General features: G+C 35.8%; 1 protein-coding gene across 1 annotated transcript in view; it reads right to left on the bottom strand.

The window, feature by feature from the left end:
* The window catches only part of LOC131854496 (uncharacterized), a 37235-nt gene extending 17540 nt beyond the window's left edge, over nt 1–19695 (bottom strand). The window contains exons 1-3 of the mRNA XM_059205627.1: nt 19584–19695; nt 19257–19499; nt 18582–19202 (exon numbers count right to left, since the gene is read on the bottom strand). Coding sequence (XP_059061610.1) covers nt 18582–19202; nt 19257–19499; nt 19584–19695 — 976 coding nt within the window. The remainder of the gene's footprint in view (nt 1–18581; nt 19203–19256; nt 19500–19583) is intronic.
* Between the last annotated feature and the right edge of the window lie 1415 nt (nt 19696–21110).

The raw sequence follows: 21110 nt of genomic DNA, 5'->3' as shown, positions 1-21110 counted from the left end.
GGTTTTGTGTTAATCTGATGTATAAGCTATATTATCGTAAAATTTCATTAAAATATATCCAGTAGTTTTTACGTGAAAGGGTAACAAACAAACATCCATCCATTCATTCATCTATCCATCCACACTCAGAAGCTTCCGCGTTTGTAATAGTAGTATAAATTTAAAGTGTATCTGGCTATTTGTCATCTTTTCACGTTTAAACGGCTAAACTAATCTTGATCAAAATTGATATAATCGTCATATCAAATTTAATAAAACCAACAAAGGCTAGGGCTAGGCTAAATAAATAAAAATGTATATATTGTTTATTATCGACAGTAGAAACTACTCACTTAAAGTTGGTAAAACCCTATGGTTTTACCAATGAAAAGTATCTAATCTATATTAGATTAGATACTTTTCATATTATATTATCTATCTCATATTATTCTTATATATCTGTCTCATCTCGCAGAAACAACACATAAAGATCCATATTTAAAATCCAAATCCCATCATACGATATGAAAGATTACCAGTAAACAAACCGTGGCAAATCCTGGTGTGTGGTATAAGTTAAAAGAGATAACTAATAACATTAACATTTATTATGCGAGAGAATCCCTTGATACAAATTCTGACTCACTTTATTTAAAAATCAGTATATGCAATTATTAAGAATAAGATGGTACGAATATATTCTTATTGAGATAACGCAATTAGCTCGACATTGAATTATGATTTTTTAGAATAAAATGTCTATTATCTGTTGATACAGTGTACTATTTAATATGCACCAGCGGTATAGGAGCAACAATTAGGAGCGACTTTATCTGCACAGATTTTATCTCGTACTTCTCCTGTTCCATATCTTTTTGTGAGAAATGATGGATGGATGATCCTTGGTTCATCCTTGTGTTATAATCTGTCTTTACGTCATCAGAATCTGTTGAGCCGGTTAGTCGAGAAATAATAAATTAAAGGACACAATAACACATTTTCAATATTAGTGTAGATATGTTACTGGCGAAATAAATCTTAATTGCATCTATTTTTTATTTTAGGTAATCTTCGCTATTCTCTTTTAACTTAATAGTAAACCTCGGAACGAGCAGAAACTGCTCAATTCAGAGAACACATGTGCGTGTCAAACTGAATATGATGGATGATCAGCCGCCCCCTCCCGTCACTTATACCCCACCCTACCTGTTCACAGGTCCTCTGTTTTATATAGATACATATAAACTTTACTTGAAAAAAAAATATTCGGTTCATATACATACTTATTAGGAAACAAAGTAATAATAAATCGTCATGATAAAAATCTCTGTCTACATTAAAACTTACAAAATATTAATTTTATTTACCAATTACATTAAATATTTATTGGTGATACTTTATATGAATATTAAATAAATTATGTTCAGTATGATATGATATGATAAAGTATATCTTTCTAATTTGTCTCAAACTGAAAAACTCGCAGATATACAGAGGTAAATTCAGTAAGTAGCATTAAGAATGGGTTATCTTGAAAAATTGCTCAATTTCATGAAGCAGATGTCCTTCATTAACAGATCCAGTTCTTACGCTATTCACTAAATACATCCAATAACCACCTTATGCATAATTAAATAGGGTTCATACTCCATCGCTATTAGTAAAAACATTTTATTGGAACACTCGAACCCCTTGTCCAGAGTTTTAGAACGGATGTTTACCAGAATGCTTGAGTTCAACCCTTACTTTTCGGATATTTCGGAAAGCGCTTGAACGTTAATTCATATGCTTAAGCACTACAGTGGGCGGTTTTTACAACACTAGATCGTGTAAACCACTACAGCCTCTTGACCTCTCACTCGAAATTGCGCCTTTGCGTATTAGCCAACCAAAAACAGATTTGTAAAAGGTATTGCAATGGTCAAGAGTAGGCTCAATACTCGATTCTGATCACTACAATGAAATAAAAGAAAAAAAATAGAAACTATTATACTATTTAACCATTCAAATGGTGACATTGAATGATCCTTACATCACTTATTTTATTACGATAAACAAGTTCTGACCGCGAATTCGAGCGCGCTTATATTTAACGCCATCTAGTAATGATAATAAAACGACAAGAATAATCAATATATTTTATTATTAATTCGTACAATTTTATTGATTTAATTATTAATGACACTTTCCTGAGAAAATGTTTCACGTTTATGGAAGCACATATTTTCAGCTCTCAGCTTTCTTTAGTCCTGTATGTAACAACATATTTTGGGAACACACATCATAATTCCTCCAGCCATTTGAACGTAAAATCTTAATACACAAACAGATTATTCCCAAGATTTACCTTGACATGTTTTTTAAATTTTATAATGCACATGTAAAGTTTAATTATGCTTTAACAAAAAAGGTTCTTCATTCCTGGAATTTCGTTTAATGCACCTCAAGTTGTAGTCATGTAATTCTTATCTTGTGATCTGCAACCCCCTAGAGCCTCACAATATTCTATGGGGACCATTCATAATGAAGCGCATTTTTATACAAAAAGAGAGTCCTTAATAACAAGAGTTCGATTTGCTATAGATCCGTGGGTCTCAGGCACATTAGGAGGTGCTAATATTTTGATTACTCAACCATTACTTCTAATATATATATTCAACTACATTAAGTAATAATTCTAATATCTCCCTGTGTGTACTTGTCTTTACAATATTCGTGGTGAACCCATTCAAGAGCAAGACGTAATGTTCAGTGAACAGTGTCGACTTACCCGCATATTAAAGGTGTTGCGCGTTTATAATTTGACTAATGTATGGAAAGCGAAGTAACGCGTTGTTACGAACAGTGAAAATGCATTAATTTAGCAGAAATGCGGCAATAAAGCGCGCGTGCAAAATTAGGGAGCAGAAAGCCTTTGAAGTAAATTAACAACAGATGTTAATTGGAAATTTTCCATCACGCGTACATATATAAATGTTTTGTTCTAATTAATTCTTGCTATATCCTTCTTTACGCTATTTTCTTGTGAGAAACAAAGAGAATCAAAAATCGTGCCCAAGCAAAACGTTTTATTACAACAATGCATAAAACATATGAAAACAGAGGAAACTCGTAATTTTTATTTCACCTCATCTTCCATCCATCAATACTATTCGTGGCTCTTCAATTTTCACCATTATATCCATCTGCTTAAGAGTCTAATAGCGTGAAGCTGTCACTTCAAAATTCAGGCACGCATCTCATGGAGACAGTAAAATTTTCACTGTATTCCTTTAGGCGAGTAGGCACACTCAAGGATTCGTGCAACCCTGGTCACGTCCGGACGATTTTCAAGTTTCACGCGATGTCTCCGCGTATTTTTATTTCATCCCGATTTAGCCATGAAAACGTATGCTTTTTTAACGTTAGCTCTTACGAAAATCCCTTACTGTCGATAAAATTATTTACTTGTCTAATATAGTTTCGCTCGCTGATTCGAATCACGTAGCACGGCGTCGTTGTGGCTCTTGTGCGATGGTGATTTTCAAATTCTTCTTTTATTATTGTTTTGCAAAACCAAACAACAATCGCGGGATTTGAATTATTCACACAAAAACCGTTTAAAATAAATGGTGAATTTCGTCCGTCATATAATCTCAGTGTCGATGTATTGTAATAAATAAATAGTCATGGACATATCAGACACCGCCATCTTGTTCCAAACAAATGGAGCTTGTACTATGAATACTTAAGAACTTATATTTTATTTACTATGTATTTTTTTTTATATTATTTAGCCAAAGACATTAAATGTAACTATTTTTATTCATGCAGGTTTACTATAAAGATACCAAATTAATCCTCAATTCGGAATAAGGTTTGAATCCAACAAATTAGAGAAACAAGAAAATGCTCTAACATTTTTTAAATTAAGCTTAAGTTTAGGGTGAATAGAGTGATTAGCAGCATAGTAATATATTATTAAAATTACAATTTTATTCGCTGTTAAGAGGGAATAGCATTTTAAAAAAAAATTGGACTGAATCGACTTGATGTTGGTATGTACTACGGTATACTATCTGATCCTGTATCATCGTTACTAAATTTTTTATTTTCATTGTACAGTAGAAGATAAAATTAGTAATAAGATACGATGGGATTGGCATTATCATATTATGATAAAAGTGCCTAAATAAATGTAAGAATAAAAAAAAAACTACAAAATATGCACAAAGTTCGGAAGTTCCATAAACAAAATAAGATAGCGCAGTTCATTTTAAACCATAACCTCTAAGTAGACGAAAAGCGAAGTTGGGATATTAAGCGAGACATGTTGCTTAATAACATTACCTCGTGATTTATTGAGAGAAGCATGTTCCGGAGATGGATGCCCGTAATCGTTTCAGCTAAGTTTCACCGCGGAACTTTCTATGAAATTGTATCGGATACCTGCCATCGAAGACAATGTGATGCTGGAAACGCAAACATTGTGATACTTTTTTTTTATGGCTTCGTCGTTCTATCTGTTTAGCACACCGCTTTACTTTCGATGTTCGCGGGTTCGATTCCTCGCACGGTACACAAATTTGTATTCATAACTATGATTGTTTGTCGGCTGTGTATTTTCAATGTACGAAAAATATAACTAAGTATTTATATCAGTTGTAACTTACTAGAAGTTCTGCTTAGATTGAGACTAGATGACGTTATGTGAATTGTCCAGAATAAATGCAAAAGGGTGTCTGTTTGTTTGGTTCCTTTTTGTGACTAAACGGTTGAACGAATCTTGAGTTTTTTAAATATTTTTTAAGACGAAATCAATGATAAATCAACAACCCATAAGGATTTACTATTTCTTGATATGTTATGCTTCAATGACTGCCTCTATCAGACGGATCACATTATCACATTAAGCGTAGAAAAATGGAACATCGACTTTGAAAGTTTAAGTATATAGTCCATTTCACATTGTTTCAGTCAATATTATTTATTAAATGGCTGCCCCAGCGAACTCCGTTCCGCTTCCGAATTAAATAATGTGTCAACATTTAATAACTAAAAATTAAGAAAATCACGGGGTCTTACCACGTTTTATTTATTAATAAGTTTAACATGCGTATGTACATAGAAAAAACAGTATAATAATAAAGTAAAGTATAAATATAATTGACGACCTCAATGGTCTAGCACACCGCTTTACCGACCGATGGATGGTCGACCGATAGTCGCGGGCTCGATTCCTCGCACTGCACAAACATTTGTCTTCATGAGTATGATTGTTTGTATTGGCCTGGGTGTTTTCTATGTATAATGTGTATCTATTTACGAAAAAAAAAATATGTATGTACTTGCATCAGTTATCTAATACCCGTAACACAAGCTTTATATAGCTTAACTTGGGACTAGATGGCGCTGTGTGAATTGTCCTGAGATTATTATTATAAAAAGAAATAACATACAAAAAAAAAATCATTTCCCGAATAAAAATACACACTTCATATAAAAAAAAATCCTGTAATATAGATAGAGACAACTAGGAAAAAAGAATGGTATTTGCGTAGCGCAAAATGACTTACCTAAGAATAATATTCGATTAAGTAAACTTAATAAATTAAATAACAAATTCTACTTCAAATTCTTATAACATTTTTCTTTAATATCGGATAACTCTTGATTTTATAAAAAAGCGTTTCTGTAAGTTGATGGTATTTAGATAAGAAAAATCGATTCCATTAATTCTTATATAATCACTAGAGCAGCTTTTCTTTCAGATTATAAATATAAGTCTACAAATATAAATATTACCCTTTAGGTACCTTTGGGAATAAAAAACTTTATCATGAGGTAATTAATGAGAGTATATATATACGCTTGAAAAAAAGAAACTAAAAACATCTGTACAACCTGTACGGGTAGAATAATAATACTATCTCAGGACAATTCACACAGCGACTTCTACTTCCAAGCTAAGAAAAATCTGTGTTGTAACTACTAGACAACTCATATAAATATATAGATACATTTTTAAAATACATACATAATATACATGAAAAACAATCAGACGAAGATGAATACAAAGATTTGTACCGTGCAAATTGTAGCAATCGAATACGTGATCTTCAGAATTAAGGCGGTGTGCTAAACCGCTAGACCATATAGGCCGTGATATATGTATAACAAAATACGTAATCAATTAAAAAAATATTCATCAAGATCGTATAAATAAATATAAAATTACATCCAATATAGAACCTCCTTTCGAAAGTCGGCTGAAAAACTGAATACATCTACTTAGAAGTTAGTAGATATATAAAGCTCATTTTGTTTACTAAAGTGAATTTAAGGTTTCTTTAGGGACATAAATAGGTTTTCAAAGGTACAAGTAACCTTCTAGCTAAGTGTGCGTGAAAGGGTAGAACAGTGAATCCCAACCTTTTTTTTAATAGAGACCACTAGATTTCATTGTTGTTAACAAAGATTACAAGTTTAATAAAAATAAACTATATTAATAAATGAACGACATAAAAATGTATAATTTGAGTTCCTAGACAGTTCTTCAACTGTGGCTGGCCAAACTAGACGGTAGGGATATTGATAAGAAAATATTACAAAAAAGACGAAAGGCATCATATGTGAATAAATGATTTTGAATTTCAATTGCACATGGTGGTAACATCTAGAGATAAATAGCCAAGCAAGTGATCGTGTGACGTCTGTAACCCATCCGTTTATGAAGACCCAAGTTGTCATGTCTCCGAACCATGTCACATTTCGCGCCAAACTGTGTATTTCAACCGAAACAGCTTAGAAAGCATTTGCTTGGCGGCTGTAATAGATGAGATAGAGGTGCCCACGCAGATAACACTGTACCAAATATACCTCAATTGGCGAAGACATCGCATAATAAATGCATATAAATTTAGAACCTCTATTTTGTTTAAATTGCTAGAAAATGGGGTTAATACCCAATGGCGTAACGAAATGGAATCCCTTATTTTTATAAAGGACCAAATTGTTTACGTACACGAATACATTTTTAACAATCTAATCGAAATCCCTGAGCGGTTTCTATATAAATTGAATCGTACCACGATAAAATAACATTTTGTTTTTATACTCGTGCGAGAGCTAAATTAATTGCATGGGAACTTCTGGAGTTTTGATACTTTTTTGTAATATATATTAGAGTTATTTATATCATACATATAAATAAACGTAACAGATACCTGTCAAAATCTTTGAATATTCCATCTTTCTTTCAATTGTTCTATAAATTGTACTTTCTACATGAAATTTTAACCTGTGTGTTAAGATTTCCCGTAAAAGTTAAGATTTATAAGACACATAAATTAATGTACTATCACATAAACGAATAGACTCCATGATAATTATAATAGCATAAACAATTTTCGACTATTTATTGATGTATAGAGAATTCCAAGATGAATGCTTCCATTAAGATTCAACATCGATGTATTCCCCAATCCGTACCGTTAGAAGAATTAAAGTTTCCCCTCATACTTATTTCATTAACTTTATTAAGAACCGTACTTCGTTATTAATAACATAGCCAGTATTCGTGTTAACTTCTTTGGTACTTTCTTTGCTATGTAAGTATTATATTATTTCTATTTATGTTATTAGTAATCCATATTACTATTATTTCAATAATTATTGTAGATTTTATACAGTTTTCTTCATATTTATCTCTGTTGCTCTCATTTGCTTTATCTATACTAATATTATAAAGAGAGAGTTTATTGTTAAATTTATATCTGCCCATTATTGATAGAAGACAACTAGAATTTTGTATTTAAAAATGTCTTCTTTTGTTCGTGAATTTTCCTATTGACATATTGTGGGTGAGCCTTATTACTTTTACCAAATATATACATACTTTACTATTATATTTCGCTATATTTACTGCCGCTGCGCATTAAACCCCTACAGAGTTTGTGAGGTTATAGACGGGTGACATCTATATATACTGAACCAATATTGAAAATTCTTTTAGTGTTGGATAGCCCATTTATAGAGGAAAGGTATGGGCTATATAATATCATGCTACGACTAATAAGAGAGGAGTTGCAATAAAAAATGTAGTAAAACGGGAACGGAAATGTAATACAAACGAAGTTTCATAGGAAGGCTAGTAAGCTATATCTTGATTTGAAGGGTAAGTTATAGTAGAAAAATTAGAATACAGAGGCATATAGGTTGCTATCTCATAATCTTAAATATCATCAAGGTAAGCGATGAGAGATAACCCATGTCTCTTTCTATCAAAGTCAAAGTTAAAATAATGTACTCAAGACATTTCATGCTACTTGCTAGCAAACATGTATTATATAGATTAACGAGACTAATAAAGTTTAGATTTACAATGAGAATCACTGGCAGTTTTTATATATTCTTTTATCCATATTCACAATATGATGTTCTTTATATACTTTTTGTTTTATAATACTTCTGTCACTGCGCTCTGCTATAATAAACATCTATACATGCATCTCTCTATTTTCATTCATTTTAACTATAAATAATTATAATCTGTGGATATAACAAACTACCTTACCTGCAACTTCATCTGCACAAACTTTCATGGCTGTTTCATCTTCTTCCAGAATAGTGTTAGTGATAAAATATATCCTATGTTAATTCTCATCATGCAATTAATCTTCAACAGAAATAAATTAAAAACACACAGACAGACTTTCGCATTTATAACATTAGTGTCGATTTCAATTATTCTACTTTGTTTTACCATCCATTATTTCTATCAATAGTTAAAGTCAATCCAATATCTTTAGCCTTTTCAGGAGCTCTTAATACAGAATATTAAAACGAACTTAATCAGAGAAAAACAAAGAGATATTGTGCCTTTATGTGAATAGAACTATTATTGCTTTTTGATATTAAAATTAATATTATACTATTCCATATCAATAACAATTGATACTTGTATTTTCATTATTTAAATGATAGAATACTGTTAAAATAAATAACATAATATTGTCTAAGGCAAAATTAAAATTTGAGGACGTAACAGCAAGTTCAGCGTGTTGAACACTCACTTACAAGTTTAGTACTAATTCTGTTTTATTTTTTTTATAAAAGAAATAGTAAGTAGTAAGTAAGAATTTTATGTCGTGATATATTTGTCTATTTTTTATAACAACGTAATTAATATACATATTCTTACTTGATCAACGTTGTATCGCAGTGTGTATGTTACTATAATTTTCGCTCATTACATATTTTAAGTGCGTTTCGCATATGTAACTGTTCACTTCATAAATTACAACTCTATTTACTTTGATACAATCTATTCAATTTAAATTAGATTAGTTGTTAGTTATTAGTTTAGTCGTGAAAAAGTTACAAATATACAGATACAATTTCGCATAATATTATTTTTTTTATTTTATTCTATATTATCTCCACTCTTACATCTATTTCCCAGGTCTTACCCTAATACATGTGTAACAAATGTATTTTTATGGTTATACCGCGTAATAAACTTAGTGAATTCATTCAGAGAACAAGAAATCAGATTTCTTGTCCAGAAAATAAGAAAACGGATTATTTATTCGTCTTTTTAAATTTACATACGAACACGATAAGATTTTCCGGTTGTCCATTTGAGACGGCGACGTGTTGAAATACAAGTAAGATAATTAAGCCAAAGCCAGTCACCTGGCGGTCAGTTAGTTCGAAACCTGTAATTAAAGTCAGCAACAAGCAATTTGTGTCGCTTTGACGTGTCCACAGACGACATATACGTCTACAGTTTCAACTGAGATTAGCTTTCTGCTTGAACAAGATGGCCGTAATTATAATATAATGGAATGTCGATATATCAAATACGGACAAGATAAAATCACATTCCATACCATATTTTTTAATTTTACTAGCAGTACCAGCGACTTCGTTCGCGTAAAATAGTAACCTTGACCAAATAATGAAAAAATATTTAATAATCTTACCCAATAAAAAGTTTCATCGTTCTAGCTTCTAAAATAACGAATTTCCATCCAATATTCAATACAACTCAATCAACGGGCTAAAAAATATGAATCTCCTCTTTCAAACCTTTTCAACCCTTTTTTTCGCATTAAATAGCTACTATTTAATGCGAAAAAAAGGGTTGTGGTGGGGTGTGTGTTATGTCCTTTCTCAGGGTCTATCTGTGAACCGAATTTTATTTAAATCGGTTCAGTAGTTTTGGCTTGAAAGCAAGACAGACATATAGAGTTACTACCGCATCTATAATATCAGTACAAATAAATAAATATTGCAATATTTAAAAACCGATGACTCAAGATCATAAAAAAAATATTTTGTTCTAAGTGACGCAACCCTGTTCTAAATGCATTTGTTTCATACTGGCAACTTATAGCATTCCGTGACTAGCTATTTAGTGCTTTTTAAAAATAGAACATTCTTGAATTGAAATTACTAATTACTAAATGTTCTTTTTTCAAAAGAATGTTGATTATGGTGAATTTACTTTGTTTGTAGCAGACTTATTATTGAGTTAAATCTAATTTATACTATGAAGCTAGCGGTAAAGAGATTAGTTCATGACATTAACTTGAAACAGTTTAAAATCACACGCAAACCTATAATTTCTTATTGCATGCATTAACTTCGTGAAACTAAATTAGACGAATTTTATTATGAATACAGTAATACGATTTTACAACTGATATCATGTTGACAAGTTTTTTTCAAAAACTGCTATACCTAATTGGAATCCAATTAGCGGCATGTGTACACGTAAACGGTGTCTATACAAATAAATAAAATTGGAGAGACTTATTGTAATTTCAAATTAACATATTTTCACATGCCTATAAAAGTATATACGCTACTTAAAATATAATAATAATAACATATCTTTCTGTTTGTTCTCTGAAACGAGTGGACAGATTTCCACGGGACTTTCGCTCACAGATATCTATCTAGTATTATAAGGAGTAACAACAAACGTCAATAAAATCTGTATGCAAGTCTACTGACATATCACCACAGTACTTAGTAAATTCTTTTTAAATATTTTTATAACAATTTTACTATACTACAGATCGCCCATTTAATAAAAAATACATAAAGGCCAGCCATACAAATTTTGAACCAGCAATAACAATTAAACAAAAGAGTATGCCACTGTATGTCAAATACACAGTAGTGTGTGTAAAGCTTTTTTATTGATTTAATATATTTTATATGGATAATTGAAAAAAATATTAGCATTCTGCACTCCTTCCGTAAATAAATTATAAGTGTGCGAAATATTATACTCCTCCGTCCGCGCAAATTTCCTAAAAAGGGAGACAAAGTTTTAGCTTCTTTAGTTTTTGCTTTGTATGATACTATATGTATAAACCACGTATTACGGTGCTGCGAACTTTATTCCTTCTCTTACAGTTGCCACGCTGCGTAGCAAGCATTGTACATTCCCGCAACAATGGCGCTCTTTCAAATATTTATCATGCAATTCCCGACGCTCTCATTCATCTATGCTGCAATATATTTTTCAGCAGCCACCGTAAACCGTGATCCATTTAGACGAGCCCGTGGCACCCGCTTTGCAAAGGGCTCTGCCAAAAATTCGCTGTTTTTAACGTGAAATTTTCATGGACACCTACATTTAGGAATGTCCGGTATTTTTTTTTTTTAATGAAAGTTTAAATATATATGAGTCGAGTATTCAAATATCTGCAATGATTAGAAAGGGAGGGAAACCAGAGGAAGAATTTGTACAAAGTCATTGGATTAGGTACGCCAATCTCACCTAATTCTGCCATCAAGCGGCATGCTTCATAAGGTGAGTTAGTAGAGAAATTACAAGCTGCCTTGTAATTTATCTATGCTCTCTTCCCTTCTTCTATGCCAGTACATAGCCATAACGCTATTGTCTTCAGGATTGGGAACGCCTAAGAGATGCCACAAGAACCACAAAGCATTTTAAAGACTAGAATCCGTCCCCGATGATTGCGGCTTAGATTCTGTTTATGAATATAATTTTTCTTCTGTAGATATTATGAGTATGTATATATTCTCTACAAAAATATGTTTCAGTAATTCTATTGGTTGTTTAGTAGCACAAGCATAGCTTAGTTTGGGACTTGATACTAGATAGCGCTGAGTAAATTGTCCTGGGTTATTTTTATATTTATATGTCTAGTACCTAAGTACAAACCGGGCTCAGTCAATGGCTGTGAGTAGTTCTGGGGAATTTATTCATTTATTTTATTTATCTTCAAACATGGGAGTACTAATACTTGTTGATACAAAATACGTTGAAAAAATAAAGAGTATAATTTAAGATGTACACGTGATGTACTGAAGTTGTTGTTCTTCTAAGTATTTTCAACATTAGCTACTTTATGCAAAACGTCGGTCTCAACCATAATCTACCAAACTGAAATCTCGTAATACCTCGAAATTTAATTCAAATTAGCGCTGTACTACTTTTCAAGGCTTGGGAGTCTTATCCGACGTTACTTTTGAGACAACCTCTTTGCAAGAAAATTGCTCCCAAGCGGAAAGAAAAGGGGCTTCATTATTTAAATGATTTACGTAGAGAACAGTTTGTGAAATTGGCCAAAATCTAAACGGTGCTTAGCGACCGCAGATAATTTTTTTATACTCTGCTCTAATGATTTTTTGTAATTGTTGTCTTGGAATATTTTGCTTAAGATTATTGTGATACGTCTAACTACGGAGATACGAACTTTTGAAGTAGTTTCGTTGTTCAATGGAATGTAATATGAATACTTTTATGTCTTATGCGGTTTTTTTCATGGATGATAAAATAATGATATGATTTTGGAATTGGATATGGTGAATGTCCAATAGAATGGTCCACTCGTCTGCGCTACGGTCTACGCTGGCGGAGCACCAGTGGAGGATGATAAGATGAGCATGACGTTAACCTATCGTGAATTCACCAAGAATTTACCACAATGGTTTCCAGGAGAAACCGCTTGGAGGTCAACCTGATATAGTACATTGCTAGTAATAAGATCATTAATCCACATTACCCTTCTCCCCAAATAGTGTACGCAGTTGCCACTCAACATTTTAGTAGGTATTCTATAAATAAAGTAACTTTTTATCGTAAATCCAGGAACAAATCTTACAACTTTTAGGTGAAATATGCCGGTGATGTATAATGAGCTCAGGTCTTTTTAGCTCGTAGTGTTCACCGTTTACGCAGGGAAATAGGCGACTGTTAGCAATGAGAACTAGTAAATAACCCCATTACTTCCAATGAATCATGTCACATTGAACTCCATGCGGTCCCACTTGGAAACCAAGCTGGAAACCATGGCTGACCTTATTCTCTTCCTATCATCCTTCACTGGTGCCCCACTAGCTTAAACCGCTAGCGCAGGTGGATGCACAAAATCGTTATCATACATTAAAAGATTCAATATAAAGTGTTGCTGTTGTACAAAAATACTTATTTATTTGCTTTAATATTGTGTTGGCAACACAATAGAATAGATACATTATATTCTGACTTATATGAAACAGAAATAAATCCTGCACACACACTGAAGCTGCTAGTGATTGATTTCCTTTCAATTTTATAATATGTATTCTGCAAATATGACTCTTTCAAGATAGCTCGTTCATTCTACGCTCAAAGGATTAGCGCAATATTCTACGAGACAATGTTAGTAATGTTCTTCCATAATGCTGCATGTATTTATCTTTTGTAATATAATTGGAATCTAATAGAAGGCGTCGTGGCCTAGAGATTCAAACACTGACTTATAGACTCACAGACAAACACAGGTGGTGTTACATATGAATGTGGATGGTTATAACGGCAGAGAACGGTCGAAAAAGAGATGGATTGACTGTGTAAAACATGATGATGATGATATGGTAATAAAGGGAGTAAATAACGAGATGACTGCGAACAAGTATGAATGGAAGAGAAAAACATCACCCCGACCCCAAATAAATGAGATAAGGAAGAAGCAAATGATGACTTATAGACACAAAAGTCGCGAGTTCAACAAATTTATTTAATTTATTTTTCTGCATGTTCAATCTGAGAGACAGCGGTAGGTTTACCAAGTTTATGTATGTATATGATATATGGACATATATCACGTTTACAGCTGACATGCCTCTGTTTGTTCCATCTGAGAGTACAAAACAATAATAATAATAATAACCCAGGATTACGATTCATCAATATATTGGATTTACTGCACTGCTTGATGTGGTGGTATTCAATGTACATAATGACAGAGGTTTTGAAGAATTTAGGGAAAATAAAAAAATTGTCTCTCAAATATATATTACACAATTTAAAGAAAAAAATGTGGGGATGGATAGCAGAGGCATAGGAATATCGGCTACCAGATGGTCGGAAAAAAAACAAAAAGACGCAAGGACTGACTGGCCAAAATGCGCCGCAGAACGAAGAAAGTGGAAAATTATGCAAAATACATCCAGTAATGTAAACCACTAATATATGCTGAAGAAGAAAATAAAAAGAATATGTCAAATAAACTACAATTCAAAATTTTAAAAACCTTATATAAATATTTATAAAGAATTTCGCTACACTGCTCAACGTAATACGTAAAACTGTGTCCTAAGTAGGTTATCCCTCTCGCATTTTATTGAATTTCACTAAATTACGTCACCTATTATATATAGATCATATCGGTTTGTCGGAAAAAGAGAAACAAATACGTCATGTGCAAATATTGACGTTTTTAACTCAATCAAATGTAAAATTATTTTTGCCGCACTGAATATGTGGAACTGTCACGGTGAGCATGATGAATGTATGAATCGATACGCCATACACCAACAACGTGTATTGCAATCGACAGACGGAAATATATATTTACTATATCTGATATAATCTAGAATAGAAAGGCTTATTTTAAAACGTCATTTACGTTTGATTGGTATCGTTTCATTTTAAAAATAACTAGGTAACGAACATTATTTGTTTTATAGAGCTGTTCCATTTATTACTTATTATAACTAGTTGTTAGTCACTAGTTCGTTGGCATTAACTGTAGACCAAGTTGTCGACAGTTTACTGTCTTATATTATGTCACCCTCCTCTGAATATTTTTTTAGGAGTCAAAAGAGAGCCTTTTGTATTTGTGATACAATCTATTTTTACGTCAGATATTAATAATACCTACAACTGTTTAGGCCTTTTATCGTAACAAAGTTATTATTTATTTAAAGATATCAATATTGATAGTAACTTCCTGCCATTTTAAAAGATTCCTGTATTTATAGTAGCCGTTTACCATCGGGTTAAAAATATACCTGGTAGTATAAAATAAAATATCAAATGTTAGATGCCGATGCTCCTAGTTTACTGCGCCATTCAAATCTAGCTTCATATAAATCGCCAAAGAATGGAGGCATTTTATTTTGTCAGCCGCCCGCCCCGGTGTGACCGACGACCGACTATTTCCGTCTGCCGGCTTTGTATAAATACAAAAACTAGTGACAGTTTATGTTAGCAACACTTTTTCAAATTGCTTAAATGCAACACTGTAAGCACAGCGATATTTATACTTTGAAATTGATTTTTTTTTCGTTGTTACTGGCGGCTAACTAGTATTCTGGTCATTAGAATTAGGGTATTAAAATACTATTATTTGTTATTGTTAATTTATACATTCTTAATTTTGTAATATGTTCACGAACAACGAATTGCCATTTTTGATTACCTACAACAAGAAAAGATAATATTACATACTAAAACCTACTAGTTCCCGGTATAGAAGTAAATATCAAAGTCAAAATCATTTGGTTTACTAATATTACAAAGCGGAATGTTTGTGAAATCATTTAGATTTTATAAACTAATATTCGTGAAAAAATGTTTACATTGTTGTCATCTCTTTCTTACATGTGGACTGTATGTGCCAACCCTGCGCCATATATATCTTCTATAATGTTCAACTCGCTACATTCACATTTCTCATCTCAAGAACTACGGATACTAAACCCTACCTGATGCCTTATTATTATTATTTTTTTTTTTTATTGGGTTGTTTGGGCTATTGTCAGATGTGTAGCACCTGTAGCACTGCGACCTACATAGATCTATTGTGCTCGCCCTTTTCAGAGTTCGCTACCTAGACCCGTCAGGGACAAGAATTGAAGGATATTCTTAGGAGCGATCGTTTTTATCTCCTCGGGAAAGAGTGTAAACTTTCCAAAGGAGATATTTCGTTTATGCATGAGTGGGCTACAACCACATAGGATGTGAAGCGGCGTTTCCTCTTCAGTTTGGCAGAATCTGCAGATACTTGTCGTGCATAGGCCTAGCTTAGCCATATGCTTGTTCAATTTGCAGTGTCCTGTGAGGGCCCTAGTCATCATGCATATGTTGTTTTTACTCAATTGCAGTAATCTATTGGAGTATTTGGTCGAGAAGCCCGATATAAGGTCTTTTGAATGTATTAATCCTGGCATTTCTTGCCAGTGATTCAGTGCTTCTCGTTTGGTTATTAATTTGAGATGTCCCAGTTTTAGGCAACGAGGCACACCACAGAAGGGTTCGGGGCCCAGTTGGACGGTTTTTGCCCCTAACTTTGCCAGATGGTCGGCATTCTCATTGCCTTCAATATTTGAATGCCCGGGGACCCATCTCAGTATAATATTATTTCTGCTTCCTACTTCATTTAGTAGCAGGATACAGTTTCTAATAAGTTTAGAACGGATTTCGTACGAGTTAAGTGCTAGTAGAGCAGCTTGACTGTCCGAATAAATGTATATGTTCTGATTGATGTAGTTGAGGCTTAGGATTACTTCCAGACATCTAATTAAGGCGTAAGTCTCTGCCTGAAAGATTGAGGCGTATTTTCCTAAGCCTATATAGTTGCAGATTTTGGGTTTTACACCACATATTCCACATCCTACATCATCTCCTATTTTGGACCCGTCTGTAAACCAGACTAGGTCATGCTCTGAGTGAGACGGTGTATGGTTATTTTGCCATTCGTCTCTTCCAGATATTTCGATTTTGTAATATTGTACAAAGTTACACTCTGGTGCCATATTGTCTTCAGGCATTCCCAGAATAGGATCACTCATAATCGAGTCTTGTATAGTTTTTATGGCCAGGGAATGCCAAGATATCCTCCTTTGGGAACTTATTCTGAGCATATTGGCTTTCGCCTTTTCCTGTATGAATAGAGGAAGGGGCGTCAAGTCCAATAATGCGTCTAGAGCTGCTCCCGGCGTGGTGCTCATGGCTCCTGTAATAATCAGACAAGCAATTCTCTGTAGGCTGTTTAGCTTGGTGGCAGCTGTGGATTGGAGGGTTTTCCTCCACCAGATTGCGCAGGCATAGGTGGTAAGTGGTCTCACCACTGCTGTATAAAGCCATAGGGCAATTTTGGGGTTGATTCCCCATCTGGGCCCCGCTACCCGTCGGCTTATACCTAGGGATGTTTTCGCCTTTTGAGTTATGTTGTCTATGTGTGTGTTCCATGTCAGTTTTTGGTCGAAGGTTACGCCCAGGTACTTGACTTCTTTGGAGCACTCTAATATTCTTCCATTTACTTTAGGCATGACAAGTTTGTCAAGTTTCTTCCTTTTTGTAAACGGAACAATTACTGTTTTATCAGGATTTACTGATAATTCATTTTCCTTACACCATTTAACTATGATGTTTAGTGCTCTTTGGATGCGGTCTGATATTGTTGTTGCACAGAACCCTCTGACCATGACTACTAAATCGTCTGCGTAGCCTTGTACCTCAAATTGGTTTTTGGTCATAACATCTAAGAGCTGGTCTACCGTTAGTAGCCACAGCAGTGGCGATAAAACGCCTCCTTGAGGGCATCCTTTGGTAGGTCGGATTTCTAACGTACTGTTGTGAAGAGTAGTTTTAATGGTTCGATTTGAGAGCATTGCTTTGATCCATTGAGTGGTGGTTTCATCCACTTTCTTGCGGATGAGTCCCTGTGAGATGGTCTCTATGGGCGTGTTATCAAAAGCACCCTCAATATCGAGAAATGCACATAGAGCTATTTGTTTGTCCTCAAAGGCCTTCTCGACCTTGTCGGTGAGTTCGAGCAAGGCGGTCTCTGTGGAATGTCCCTTGCGGTAGGCATGTTGATTCCTGTGCAGGGGAGCATTTTCGAGGATTGTAGCTCTAATGTGTTGGTCCAGAACCTTTTCCATGGTTTTTATTATGAAAGAGGTTAGGCTTATAGGTCTGTGAGACTTTGGCTGCGAGTAGTCTCTTCGACCGGTTTTCGGTACGTAGGTAACTTTGACCTTCGTTAATGGTTCTGGTATAAAACCCCAGGCAAAGCTGGCTCTAAATATTCTTACCAGATAGGGAGATAGGATGTCAAGCCCTTGTTGTAACAGGGCCGGGAAAATTCCATCTTCTCCCGATGATTTATATGGCTTGAAAGATTTTATAGCCCATATAATTTGTTTTGGTCGAAAAATCCTCGCAGCTCTGTTCCACGCCTCATGGTTGGGCTTTTGTAGATGTGAGCTTGGAGGGTTCTCCTTATCTCTTGAGATATGAACCGAGCCAGGGAAGTGGGTTGTAGATAGCAGCTGTAGAGTTTCTTCCTCTGATGTCGTATAGGTACCATTGGGCCTTTTCATAAGTCCAATTTGGTTATTTGGCGCCTTGGCAAGCATTTTGTGTACTCTGGATCCTTGGGGAGTCTGAGTTATCTCCTCGCAGAAAGCACGCCATGATGCTCTTTTGGCTTTCCTAATTTCGCAGTAGTATTCCGTTTGGGCTTTACTATATTGGGCCCATTCGAAAGGTCCCTTTTTAGCCCTGTTGGATAATTTGCGAGTTTTCTTCCTCAGCTTTTCTAGACTCTTATTCCACCAGGGTGTTTTACATTTGGCGGTTTTGGTTTTGATGGGACAGTTGTTCTGGTAGGCACTTATTATGCCACTTAGAAGTATGTCCACAGCGAGTTCTAGTTCTAGAGGAGATTTGATACTCTTCGGAAGGTCCGCAATTAGGCTTGTAAGACTGTCTCTGTATTTAGGCCAATCTGTAGCCTTTGGGTTTCTGTAGAGTATGGGGTTTGAGTCTGTTGCAGCCTCAATTGTGAATCTGATGTGCTTGTGATCAGACATGGAGTTCTCATTGCTGACATGCCAATGAGTGATATATTCGGCCAGTTTGTCGGTCGCGAGTGTTATATCTAGTACCTCTTGTCTTGTGGCAGTGACGAACGTCGGTGTGCACCCTGTATTTAGGATTTGAAGACAGTTGGTTAGTATAAAATCATCAAGTGACTTACCTCTGGTGTTGATGTCAGAGCTTCCCCAGTTTGTGTGATGGGCGTTTGCATCGCAGCCCACGAGGAGTTCGGCCTTGTGCTTACGGGCGTATTCCACCACAGGCTGTAGGCCGGTTGTCGGGTCTTTGATGATTTTGTTGTTTTCATCATGTCCAGGTAGGTATGCAGAGCAGACCAGTACTTTTGACCCTGTGCATCCAGGGAAATTGACGAAGGCTGTCACTAGGTCATCTGTACATAGTTCTGGAACAGTCAGAAAATCTAGTTTCTTATTAAAAAGAATGCATGCTCTAGGTTTAGTGCCAGTGGTATTAAAAAGAATATTACCTGAGGCATTGAGGCCTAAAGGCGTGGCTTTGTTGAGCCATGGCTCTTGTATCAGAGCAAGGTCCAGGTCGTTTTTGCGGAAGAGGTTTTCTATGACCGCTGTTGCTGCCATAGCATGATGTAAGTTGACCTGGACAATGTTGGCTCTGATACATTGCTTGCGTGTGGGCGTGTTAGCAGCTTCCTTTCGCCTTCCCTGTGGGACGTGGGCGTCCCTTTGGGTTGCGATTGGAAGCTGTGGCGCTCCTGCCGCGATCTTTCCGTCCCGTCTTAAAACTGGGGATCCTCGTCTGCGAGGTCCCCTTTGGCTGGGGAAAGCTGCCTCTGGCGGGTTTGGCGTTGGTGTCTACGCCCTTCGCCGCTTCGGATGGTGTGGGTATTCCTGTGGCAGATCTTCCATTACCGTCCGAAGTAGGCTGCTGTGTAGGCGTGGAGATCCCCTTGACCCGGAACAGGACCTTTTTAAAGCCAAGGTTGACTTTATAGTCCTGTGTTCTGAGGAAGTCAACCGAAGGCTCGTCCAGAGATACGGTCAGGACTGTACCGTTCTCTTCAGCCTTACGGTTGAGTATTTTCCACAGTTCGGAATTTAGGCAGTCATTTTGGGACTTCAGCATTCTGAGTGCCTCATCGACCGACCTTGTCTCCGAACTGGGGATGAAGGCCGTTCCAATGGCTGGTTTGGGCATCGCTCTCTCGTCCAACACAGAGAGTTCTGCGTCGGCCCAGGGTTTTAGGGAGGGCGTTATGCTCTCCAGCCATATTTTGGTCGGCTCATTCTGGCAAGTGATTAGCGGCCAACCAGGTTTGAAACTGCAACCTACAAATCGAGGGCCCTTCCCAGCTTCCGTGATCTTGCCAACTTCCCGGAGAACTGAGGAGCGCACCATGCTCATCATTTCGTCCGTCATTGGGGCCGTGTGTCGGATCCCCACTCGGAACGATTTGAGAGCATCCTTATAGGTTGCAGTTTCCTCCTTTGCGTTTACGTTCGTCCCTGTAGTCGTTACGCGCTGCTTGGGTGCAGGCGTTCGCAACTGGTGGGCCGTATTCGTAGAGCGCTTAGTTGAGCTACTAGTGACACTTGTTGGTGCAAACACCATTGGGCTTGAAGAGCCACCTGGTGTCGCAAGTGCCTGGTATGTGACTCTAGGTGTCTGAGGTACAGTAGGCGCTGGTGACTTTGCAGTCTCCGCTGCCTGGGTACCTTTCCCGGTGGGCGTCGGCTGCGCCACGCGAGGCGCTTTGTGCGTATGCTCCTTTGGGGACACCTCCTCTGACCGTGGGCGCTTGATGGATCTTACCTCTGAGGGCTGGTCTCGCATTGGCTTCCGGCAGAGTTCTAAAGCTTCATCAGCCTTGATGTTGGCGGCTATTAACAGTTTTAGGCGTTTCCGCGCTGCTCCTGTTAACCTCCTTCGTTTTGGTTTTGGCTTTGAGTCCTTTTTGGGCGTTAGACCTAGGTCATCCGTCCCTGTAGGCTCAACAACCATCTCCAAACAGTTTCCGTCATCGGATGAAAGTTCT

Source organism: Achroia grisella, unplaced genomic scaffold (genome assembly GCF_030625045.1).
Source record: "Achroia grisella isolate CSIRO2021 unplaced genomic scaffold, CSIRO_AGI_Agris_v1 utg1186, whole genome shotgun sequence".
Taxonomy (NCBI): Eukaryota; Metazoa; Arthropoda; class Insecta; order Lepidoptera; family Pyralidae; genus Achroia; species Achroia grisella.
Note: the sequence above shows the minus strand (reverse complement) of the source record. Positions and strands in the feature narration are given on the sequence as shown.